The 12,750-nt window shown below is 31.0% G+C and overlaps 1 protein-coding gene across 2 annotated transcripts in view; it reads left to right on the top strand.

The window, feature by feature from the left end:
• LOC134683169 (ERC protein 2-like) overlaps positions 1–12,750 on the top strand; it is a 53,103-nt gene that overhangs the window by 1,696 nt on the left and 38,657 nt on the right. The window contains exon 1 of one of the 2 annotated variants that reach the window (XM_063542291.1): positions 8,042–11,222. The exons of the other annotated variant lie outside the window; for it this stretch is intronic. Within the exon in view, the coding sequence (XP_063398361.1) occupies positions 8,232–11,222 (2,991 nt within the window). The 5' untranslated portion in view covers positions 8,042–8,231. Of the gene's footprint in view, positions 1–8,041; positions 11,223–12,750 lie in introns of those variants that run through there. 2 annotated transcript variants of the gene reach the window in all.

The raw sequence follows: 12,750 nt of genomic DNA, 5'->3' as shown, positions 1-12,750 counted from the left end.
AATCATGCATGTACATGTAGAAATGTACAGTATACATGTACAATGTAGGTAACGTTTATAAAATTAATTACATTTGTAATTATTTGTATATATATTAAAATAAATAATTATAATCATGCATGTACATGTAGAAATGTACATTCACTTGTAGATTACAATGTAGTAATTAAATGATACTGAATTATTTGTCAAACTACTCTCATTTACATGTAATCTAAAAACTTTGATTTGTGCAAAAAATCATGAGTGGAACTAAAAATCCAAATGTACACATGTACATCAGCGCCACAATTACATGAATTATATAGTCAGTGTCTGTGTTCATCCAAGTCAGTTTAAGCACAACTGTATAATACAAAATGCACATCGATGGACATTGTACATGAACAAAAATGTGCATGTACATTGTACATTTACATTCATGTATGACATGCATGATGCTCATTCACTCATTTATCATGTCAATATTTGTACTTTGTTGCTTTCAAACATTTTATGAGAAGTCAACCTGTATTATATGAATGTATATTTGATCCTAATGATTTTATTTTCTATCAATTTTTATACGACCGCAAATTTTGAAAAAATTTCGTCGTATATTGCTATCACGTTGGCGTCGTCGTCGTCGTCGTCGTCGTCGTCGTCGTCGTCGTCGTCGTCGTCGTCCGAATACTTTTAGTTTTCGCACTCTAACTTTAGTAAAAGTGAATATAAATCTATGAAATTTTATCACAAGGTTTATGACCACAAAAGGAAGGTTGGTATTGATTTTGGGAGTTTTGGTCCCAACATTGTAGGAATTAGGGGCCAAAAAGGGCCCAAATAAGCATTTTCTTGGTTTTCGCACTATAACTTTAGTTTAAGTTAATAGAAATCTATGAAATTTTGACACAAGGTTTATGACCACAAAAGAAAGGTTGGGATTGATTTTGGGAGTTTTGGTTTCAACAGTGTAGGAATTAGGGGCCAAAAAAGGGCCCAAATAAGCATTTTTCTTGGTTTTCGCACCATAACTTTAGTATAAGTAAATAGAAATCTATGAAATTTAAACACAAGGTTTATGATCATAAAAGGAAGGTTGGTAATGATTTTGGGAGTTTTGGTCCCAACAGTTTAGGAATAAGGGGCCCAAAGGGTCCAAAATTAAACTTTGTTTGATTTCATCAAAATTGAATAATTGGGGTTCTTTGATATGCCGAATCTAACTGTGTATGTAGATTTTTAACTTTTGGTCCCGTTTTCAAATTGGTCTACATTAAGGTCCAAAGGGTCCAAAATTAAACTTCGTTTAATTTTGACAAAAAATTAATCGGTTGGGTTCTTTGATATGCTGAATCTAAAAATGTACTTAGATTCTTGATTATCGGCCCAGTTTTCAAGTCGGTCCAAATGGGGGTCCAAAATTAAACTTTGTTTGATTTCATCAAAAATTGAATAAATGGGGTTCTTTGATATGCCAAATCTAACTGTGTATGTAGATTCCTCATTTTTGGTCTTGTTTTCAAATTGGTCTACATTTAAGTCCAAAGGGTCCAAAATTAAACTTAGTTTGATTTTAACAAAAATTGAAATCTTGGGGTTCTTTGATATGCTGAATCCAAACATGTACTTAGATTTTTGATTATGGGCCCAGTTTTCAAGTTGGTCCAAATCAGGATCTAAAATTATTATATTAAGTTTTGTGCAATAGCAAGTCTTTTCAATTGCGCAGTATTGCGCAATGGCAAGAAATATCTTATTGCAAAATATTGTGAAATAGCAATTTTGTTTTTAATTAGAGTTATCTTTCTTTGTCCAGAATAGTAAGCAAGAAATATCTAATTGTAAGATTTTTTTTTATTTGGAGTTATCTTTCTTTGTCCATAATCAACTTAAATCTTTGTTATATATACAATATACAATGTATATTCACTTTTTACTACCAACTGATAAATTAAAATAATCTTTACCATTCAGTGATAACAAGCAATTTTTTTACATCTTAATATTTTATGATGTATTTAAATGAGTAGTAATTGTTGCAAACTCCATTAGAAATTTTAATTGAGATTAGTTTTGGAATAAGGGAAAGGGGGATGTGATTAAAAAAATTGGGTTCAATTTTCTCATTTGAAATTTCATAAATAAAAAGAAAATTTCTTCAAACATTTTTTTGAGAGGAATAATATTCAACAGCATAGTGAATTGCTCTAAGAGAAAACAAAAATTTTAATTTCATTAGAACACATTCATTCTGTGTCAGAAACCTATGCTGTGTCAACTATTTAATCACAATCCAAATTTAGAGCTGAATCCAGCTTGAATGTTGTGTCCATACTTGCCCCAACTGTTCAGGGTTCAACCTCTGCGGTCGTATAAAGCTACGCCCTGCGGAGCATCTGGTTGTCATTGCTGTACATGTTATGTCACTATAATGTGGGCTATTAATATAAATCTCCTTTTCATATGATTGAAATGCCTTTGACTTATTGTGCATCATTTCCTTTTGATACAAAGTCCATAACCACATTTCTGACTTCTGTTATATCAATTTTCAAAATTGCGTGTTTAGATCATTTAGATCAGTGGGCCATGATAGATTTAGTAAAGATTTGGTTGTTAGAAAGGTGATAATAAATGATACTGTTTAACCCTGTTATTTTACGCATGACTAGAAATGAAAAGAATTTATCTGTGTACCCTGAAGTGAAAAAAGTTAAGAAAAATCTGGTGTTAGCCATGTTTTACTATATCTTCATGCATGTATTAATTAAACACTGATTTTAACTACATGTGCTAACACATATTTTTTTTTATTATATTGTGCAGGCTTGATAATAATAACATTTTACTTTTGGCAATTTTCTCTCTCCATTAAATCAGTTTGAAATGATGAATTTAAACTGCAACCTGGGAAAATATCATTATAGACAGTCTGACCAATAGATATTGTGAATGCATACTGGCCATCCCCATTGTGTATACATAAGTATAGTAATTTAATAATAAAAACTTCGCTACAATAGCTAGCTATACATAGCTTCCTTCAGGGTAACTGGAGTTTCCCTAATCCATTGTATTTTCATTTTTGTAACTTGTCATTAAACAGCTATCTATCACCATCTATTATCTAATCCTCTTGCCAAGGGTACAAATGGCTGCTAATACACATGTACAAAATGTAGTTAATTGTGATATTTGACATGTAAATTTACATGTATACATTTGTTGTAGAATGCTATATATAAAACTAAATGTAATTGTAACTCATATTTTTAAAGAAACACTCCCAGTTAGTCTCCCTTAATTTAGTTAATTGCATAATTTTGTCTTAAAAATAGGGTATGCAAATAACTGAAAAAAAGAGTACAATTATTTATCTAATTCTTAGGTCATTTCGAAAAGTAGGATTAAGATTTCCTGCATATTGTCTTAAACCATTAAGAGAAACAGATTCCACCACCAAATTTTGTGCAATATGATATTTATCCACTCTCAACAGTTAAATTTCAAATATTTAACTTTAAATTTGAAAATTTATCTGTCTCGAATGGATAAATATTGTATCCCACTCGATGCAGTGGTAGAATCCATATCTACATGAATATATCAAGAAAAAATACATGTAGGATCAATGAACTTTGGTGCCATGCAGGCGCTGTAATCAACCATATGTACATATGTCATGTATGTACTTATTTGAAGTTATTTCTCAAGTACTTGTCAAACATAACTGAATTGGATTCAAATTATAAACTTCTATTTGATAATAATGTGATATTGTCACATGTTATTGATGATGTTGATAGATTCAGCCCACATAGGGCAATAATAATGTTATTATTGATACAGTTGATAGAACAGATTTTGGTATTGTTATCCCCTTATAACGGCACAGGAATATATTATTTGTAATGAGAAATAATCTTGAACAACCAGGGGTTACAAATGAACATTTTAAGATGTAGTAGTACAGGGTTAATGGGTTCATTGTACATGTGCATGTGAATGAAAAATAATACATGTACTGCATATCCATGCTTTGAGTTGTATTGTGTAGGTTGTTAAAAGGTTGTTCGACAAGACACAAGAAGAGAAAAGAAAAAAGTGCTTGTATATATAAATCAATGTAAATACAAATGTTCATAAATTTAAATGTACTATTAAACTTTCATTATATTGTAATTAAATCAGTTACAAAATGAAAGGAAAAGCAATTAACTGCAATTGACACAAAAAACGTAAAAAATGTGAAAGACGCATGCATGCATACAACACTAATTTCATGTAATATTATGAAGTTGGGGACTTCCATGGAATATTAATGAGATACATTTGTACAAATGTACGTGTATATATAATTGTTAATTGTTTTCCATAATAAATTATTTCCTGATTACCTTTCTCAAGGTTCCTGTAAATTGTGCTAGTATTTTATGGACTGATATATATGCATGTACAAAAATTAAATGTATACAGAATTGGCAATTGCTCTGTCATAATGTTCTTGGTACTCTGCAATTTTGTTAAGAGATCCACTGTTTTCTATCAGCTGGAGACATGTACGTGTATATCCGTAAATGCTAAATTACTGATAATTGTCTAATAATGTAAATGCATCTCCAATGCAGATCTTTTAATGTTATATTATTCACTGTTTAGGGAGAAATAAATTTTGTATGTACATGTATATGAATTAATTTACACTACTACTAGTAATCATATGTCAGTCTGTTTCCAAAACTCTGATACCTTTTAGTAAAAAACTGCTGAATTATTCAAAGAAAATATAAATCAATTAAAAACCAATTGTTTAGAAAACAATTGAAAGTCTTTCCACTAGTAAAGATCTATTTTGATATTGAAATATGAAAAATCAGTTTAAAATGTTAATTCCTATGGCTTTATGATGTATTAATATGAATTTAAAGCAAAGGTCAAAATCTAGAATGTCCCATAAACTTATGACCTTGACCTCAATTTCAAGGTCACAAACCAAGGACCTTAAATCAAAAGACCCTAGGTCTTTAATATGTTTGGTTAATGAGGTATATCACTTTACGCATTATTCTAAAAGTAAGATGGGCAAAAACTCCCATTTATTGTCTCCGCACCCTTTCAACCAAAATATACAAGTAAGGACATGTCGCAACTAACAATTTATGAAAAAATATTTGTCGATGTGTCTTAAAGTATTTGAAAATAAGTGAAAATAAGCCAAAATCAAAATTTAGAATATGACCTTGACCTTTGACCTTCACCTCATTTTCTTGGACCAAGGATCTCAAATCTGAAGACCCTAGGTCTCTATCACTTATGGTTTACTAGTTAGAAATGCATATCACTTGAATCAAATGAAAAAGGGGGAATAACTGTCATATGGAGTCTCCGTAAAGCTTCGGTCCAATGAATATCCTAATCTGTAAGATGTAACAAGCAATTTGGTAAAATAAATTTGTCGTAATCTATTACGGTTGCGAAGGAGTAGTGGCCACAAGAAAAACAGTGTTTGGGGAGATAACCCTTACAACGTAAAGTATTTTGTTACGTCGTTGTAAATTTTTAAAGCGTATAAACTATAGGATATCATATTCCAAATATCTTAGCGACTTCTTTTGAAACATCAATACTACGCAAGAAAAAAAATTAGGCGGAAGAAAAAATAAAAATAAAAAAATAATAATAATCAGAACAAATACAATAGGTCTTCTTCTTCTTCCAGGTAAGGAACCGGATTCATTGCTGAATGTTAGTGTTACTGATTTTTGGCACATACTTATAAATGTTAATAATACACCTAAAAATTCATGTAGCATATTATATGAATGTATATATATACTAAGTATAACTCTGTGTTGAGCTATATATAGATTTGTCAGTGTAAAAAAGTCCTTTCAAAGGTTGGTGAGCAATCTCCAAACTTTTGAGTCAGTTTTTTTGTACTCATACTCCAAAATCAACCAATCAAAATGTTGGATTTCATGTTTCAAGCATGATTTTTGTGCTCCAACTCCAAGCACTGAGCAAAGTTTAATGACTTCAACCCCTGGTAATCTGCGTTCCTCTTAATCCTCCATCATGAAATACAAAAATGTAATATACATTTTGTAGGTTGCTTTATATACATGTACCTAGTTTTACTATAAGACATTTGTAAGACATGTACATGTAAGCATAGGCTTCCGTTTAAAAAACACACCTTATATTTTATTAAAATCTTTAGAACATATTTGAAAGTTACCGATAATGAATTATATTCCCATACTCTAATTTCCCAACACAGCCAAACTTTTGAACAATCACTCAATGAAATGTTTTTCTCTAGATAATACTTGATGATTTTGTTATTAATGTAAAAAAAACTTGTACAGACCAGGAGTTGGTTTAGATCATCACTAATCTGATGATATACATGCATTTCCATAACATTATAATTACAAGAATTGGACACTTTTTTCATATAACACCAACCAATAGACAAAAAAGTACAGATGGGCATATAAAAAAATCAAAACAGAAAGTCCCTAATCAAATGGCAAAATCAAAACAGAAAGTCCCTAATCAAATGGCAAAATCAAAAGCTCAAATACATCAAACAAATGGACAACAGCTGTAATCAGATATGTACTCACTCAGATATTCAATAAAAAAATATGTTTTATTAGTCATGTTAATAATCATATTTGTCATATTAATATTTTAAATATCTAAATGAGTTGTAGACTGTAATGCAAATGTTGAAATGTATCTGTGCTACAATTAAAGACAAAATGGAGACAAAGTTCTGCATTGAATAAACACTGTCAAGTACATGTCTGCTTTATATAAAGCATATTTTTTAAAAGTTCAAAATAAGGGTAATGTGTCCATTCACTTCGATTGTTTAATGTTCCTCTTGTAACTGCATCATATTTTAAACGCAGCATCAATACCATGTTTTGCAAGTAAAAACATTAAATTTTGTAATAGTTACCATCCGCTGGAAGTGTACAGGTGTAAATGTAGATCCAGGATTTTGATAAAGAGGGGAAAGTTTTTTACTCACCCATGAATCCAATTTCTACCCAGTAAGTGTTTACTTATTGAATATCAAATAAAACCCTGACCCCAAGGCTTACACAGTTACTAACATTTCAGTTTGTTACATAATCAACTGCATGTAATTGAATTTATAGAGTGTTACTATAACCTTCCGACTTTTTATACCTTATCCTGTCAGATGCTACATTTTTTTGTACATGTACATGTATTCTTTTAAAAATTGCATTTTGTACATGTATCCTGGAACTATTAAGTATAATTGTCCAAAATGTATCAAAATAAATTCTGCCAGGTTTGGTTTATGTAGATGCTTCATTGTGTATTGTGTATAAAAATTCCATGAACGAATTTCCTCTATGCAGAAGTAGCTATTAAAAATCTTATGAAAACAAATTTCTATATTAACATATTGCTTGTCAAAGTTTGTTTTGTTTATTGTTTGTTTCTGTTAACACATTTAATTCTATTGTTTTGATTTCATACTAATGTCTTTTTAATATGCACTAAAAATACTTAAATAAATGATTGAAATTGAATAAACATGATAACTATATTTTTTTTAACCCAAATGATGCCCCACATATTTAAATACCTTGAGAAGATTTATGACAGTTTTATGGCATACTGTAAATAATGGCAACTTTTGTGATTTAGGAACCCCTGAGCATTAAAAATGTATATAGATAATAAGTTTACTATTTAACTAATGGTGATCTAGTTAGATATTCTGAAAAATTATTAGGACAAAGGTATATTGTAATAATTGGGTATCATTTCTTAAAATGGTTAAACCATAAGTGAGCTTTTGAAAGTATTTTTTTTTTTTTTTTATTCTATGGAATTTATTAATCAGACTTTTATTTTTTGTATTGTTATCTAAGTAGAAAAAGAAACTTTTACAATAAAACCTACAAACTCTCTTCAAATATTCACATCTAAATTGTACACTGATAACTGACACAGGTAAGGAAAATAAACCATGTTAACACTTTACACCATGCCATCACTATTCATGATACAAGTAAAATTACACACTACTAATCATAGGACACAAAAATCAATAAATGGGCTAACCACAGTGGAAATTGAAAACATTCTTTCTTTTTGGGATTATTTAGTGCACTGTTAACAGAAGGCTTTCAATTTATGTGTATTGTAAAGTGCTAATTGATATTGACTTATCTGAACTGAAACTTAAGAATCATCACACAATGTATGTGCTATACAAACCAATGGTTCAACAAGGAGAAAGTGAGGTACACAAACAGACTGAACAGGTCCAGCCTTCAACTTCAGGGATACAGTTAGACTTAAGACCATATAATCAGCCACTAGACATTAGATCACAAACAATTCTTCAGACTCAGCTGCCTAGTGGATTATCAAGTTCAAGTCAAATACAACCCTTTCTACAAAGTCAGCCATTTATTCAGAGTTTTCCATCTCAAGGTCAAATGCAACATGTGATTCAAGGACAACAAGCAGTTCAAGGTACATATGTCCAAGTGGGACAGCAGCTGTTTCAGGTGCAGCCAATGGTTACAGGTCAAAATCTAGGACACCCACTTTCAACAGATGTAAACAATGCAAATCTTTCTGTTAATATTGGTCAGATTTCACCAGTTCTAAATATTAATTCATCTAATTATCCATCTCAGAGACAAATTATTACTCATATCAAGTCTGAACCAGTTAGCAAACAGCATACAAATATTCCCTCATTATTGGAAATTGAAAATACTGTAAATATTAAAACTGAAGTATTAGACCCAGAATATGAAAAGCAGGGTAGTGCTAATTCAACTGAAGCTATTGCAAATACAAACCTAAATTCAGGACAAGTGTATCCTACGGGTTTAGTGACAAATGCTTGTATGTTGAATGATCAAAGCGGTAAAGAATCATATGACAATACAGACACTCAAACACACCTTTTAGATAAGGAACAAACTCATATTGACCTAAACTCCAAGGAAAACTGGATGGATAAGGCTTTAACTCATTGGAAAAAATGGGCAATAAGTAAACAAAAAAATCTGGCGAGTAAAGGTTTAACCTGCACAGGTTTTACAGAACTGATTAAATGCGTTAGGGGTAAAAAACAGTTGCTTGAACTAGTGTTTGAATTTGCCTTTGATTTGGTCGATGAAAATGGAAAAACCTATTCATGGGATTATATGTCAAAAATAATATCAATGCTTGAAGAGGGAAGTAAAGAAGCGTTACGATGGATTGATGTAAAAATGCTTTATGTAGCTAAAACAGCTTATACAGCCCGTAAAAAGGATATAGCTGATGAAATTATGATTAAAAAAGTATCAGAAATGAAACCACAACAGAAACCTGTTTTGCAGCAGCTTAAACCAATTTTACCAAAACCAAATTCTTCTCAAAATTCATGCAGTTCAAATGAAGAAAGTTCTACATATTTGAAAACTGATTTAATGGAAAAAGATTCAGAAAGACATGATTTTCAGGCAAATTATGAGAATGATGAAACAGCTATGGCCAGTACAAATGTGACAAAAAACACCAGTAACAATGTATTAAATTGTAATGTTACAAGCAGTTCAAATTGGCCATCCTTATTCGAAAAATGTAATAGACATGATAGAAAGAAGAGAGAAAGAGATGCAGAAACTAGCTTAGAAGCTTTGGTTAAGAAAATTAAAAAAGAGCCAATAGAAAATACTGACATTGAAATCTATTCAAAAGAAAAACCAGTTGAAATCACAAGTGATGAGACTTCCACTGTAATTCATGCTAATCCTAATGAAACTATTACTTCTACTGGGGCTCCTGAAAACTTGTTATATACCAGAGTAAATACATGTAATATGCAGGGCGTTATACCTTCTGAAATCATAAGCCAAGGACCATTCTGTATTGAAAGCGTGACTTCTCTAGCAAATGAACCATCTGATAATGTTCCTGTTGATAGATATCATTTTTTAGGAGGCAGAGATCCTGACATAAATAAATCTTCTGCAGCTGACAATGTAGATGATACCTCAACATCAAAGAACATCGCTGTGAACACAGATATTGAGCCGAGTAACTCATCTGTTCCAGGGAACACCTTGAAAAATAATAACTGGGCAAATAACACTTGGAATGATTGGGCAAAAGCTAGAAACAAGGCTAATGTAGATCCAGATTGCAAACCTGTACCTTTACTTCACAGTGTGTACAAAAATGTGACTGAGGAAGAATTGAATGATTTACTGATTAAATTTATACATGAAGTAAGGAATAGTGCTGGTGCTCCCTATCCTCCTAATTCAATAAGGTCATTAATTGCTGGATTTCAGCGCATTTTCAGACGTTCAGGTTGGACTAATTTAAGCTTGTTTGATTCCACAAAGAAAGAGTTTTCTAAATTTCATAAAGCATTAGATGAGCGATGTATTGAATTGATAAAACAGGGTATTGGAGTAAAAAAGAAGCAGGCACAAATGATAACGGACCAACAAGAGCAAGTTTTGTGGGATAAAGGAGTGTTCAGTCTTGATATGTCATGGGGTTTGTTATATGCAGTGTATTTTTACACTTGTAAAGTTTTCTGTGTTGGACCATCATATGAACTCTGGAAGCTGCGTGTTAGTCAGTTTTCATTTGGCGAAGATGAAACTGGGAAATATGTCCAATTCACCTCTAGAATTGTCTCATCCAAGAAGTACAAACCAGTTAAACAATATAAATGTGAAGACAATCCTCGTACTTATTATAACTTGCTGGAAACATACATATTGATAATTCCTAAAGTAAATGATATTTTCTGGTTTCGTCCTTCACGAGATTTTGTTGGCTTACCGATAAATAAGAGTAGATTAGTATTTTCAAGATGTCCTTTAGGGAAAAACATGTTGGACAGTTTGATCTCAAAAATGATGAAACAGGCTGGCTACAAGGGATATTACACTAATCATTCAGTCAAAGCAACCATGGCAGCAAAAATGTTTAAACAAGGCTATCAAGAAGAATTTATACAAGAAAGGACAGGCCACTCGTCAACAGTTGCAGTGAAAAAGTATAATAAAGGAATTCGTAATGCAGAAGCAGTAAGGGCAGACATCAGTAGCACACTGGATCCTCCACCACCTAAAATAGTTAAACAATTACATATTGTTAATAATGAATGCAAAAATACCACTGTGGGAATTACACAGTTCAAAGTTGTAACACTACCAAAAGTACCAGAGGTTTGTAACTTTTGACAATGATATAATATAGTCTGCAACATTTATGAATGTAGAAAATTTAAAATATTTGAAAATGAGGCCCCTCATGGGGGGGGGGGGGGGTCCTAGTAATCACATAATCACCTTTTTTTGGCCAATATAATCACATAATCATTAAATATTTGCTTATCTTTAGTAATCAAATAATCATAAACTAAAAATACAGTCCTAGGTAATCAAATAATCATGAAATATTTAGCTTAATAATCAAATAATCATTAAAAAAACGGCCAAGTAATCACATAATCAAAAACCCCATGAGGGCCCTTGAAAATGCATCCCATTTCAAATATACACAAAAAAACACAGTAAACTAGTCCAGCCTTAGTCATATATTGTATTTTGATATTATAAGCATAAAAACTAAATTGTCAATAACCGCTTTGTAAAAACAAATGTTTGACCTTGAGACTTATTGGCCATTACTGAAGACAGAAAACATAAGTCATAAACACAAATATCTGTCGCATGAGATTAAAAAAAGTCGGTACTTGTACATGTAGTACAGGGATTATAGCTTTTATGAGTTATCTTGTTATTGAGTGATTCACTGTCATTTTTTTTACACTTATAAGGACTGAAAGACATGAAAATTGTGTTCCTAATATCCATGGTTAACCGTTTTCTCTTCACTGGTGCTATAAACATGATAAACAGCAAAATTTATGAATATGATGCATATATGACAATTCACTGCATGCAATGATCTTAGATGTAATTCCTCATGAAACAGCTGACTTAGTTGCATAATTTAATTTTATAGCATTTTAGCTAAAATTATCTTTTTCCTTGGCATTTATGAGTCGCACAGCTTTGTCAATACTGTCCCAATTTCAGACTTGTTCTATTTCTTTCGTTTGGCATTTGGTGATCTGGTAATAAAAACTTTTTGAATTCAAGATTTCAGAACAAACAATTATACATTTTATCAGAAATAAGCTGGTTATTAAAATACTGAAAACAATAAGTATAGATATTTGGTTCTTGTACATTTTTTAAAATTACATTTTTTGTACTGCTCAGAACTTGACTGGCTTGAAATTTGTATGTTAATCTGAATAATCTGTTGAAGGTCTTTATTATTGTCCAACACATACAGAGTCATCTGAGTCATTTGACCCATTTGGCAATAATTCCCGATCTTCATATTTTTACATTAACCTTATTAGACAACCAATTTAATTATTAAAGTCTATCTAAACAATTTTAATTTGGTTGATTTTTGAAAAAAAAAATTTGCAGGGTGACCAGGTGACCTCATGAAAGTTATATGGTGAAATGGTGAAAAAGGAAAATAACTCTTTCTAAAATTAGGTTAATGAATTTCAATCTAAATTATGATATGCAGATAATATCTTTGACATCATGACATGTAATAATAAATACAGATATAATTAATAATAGATGAAATCATATCAGAAAATATATACCATGTATATGCTGCTACTGAAATATAATTGACAGCTGAATATGATAAGGAATTGAACTG

Source organism: Mytilus trossulus, chromosome 1, assembly GCF_036588685.1.
Source record: "Mytilus trossulus isolate FHL-02 chromosome 1, PNRI_Mtr1.1.1.hap1, whole genome shotgun sequence".
Classification (NCBI taxonomy): Eukaryota; Metazoa; Mollusca; class Bivalvia; order Mytilida; family Mytilidae; genus Mytilus; species Mytilus trossulus.
The sequence above is the reverse complement of the archived record's forward strand: the minus strand, read 5'-3'. Positions and strand labels throughout refer to the sequence as shown.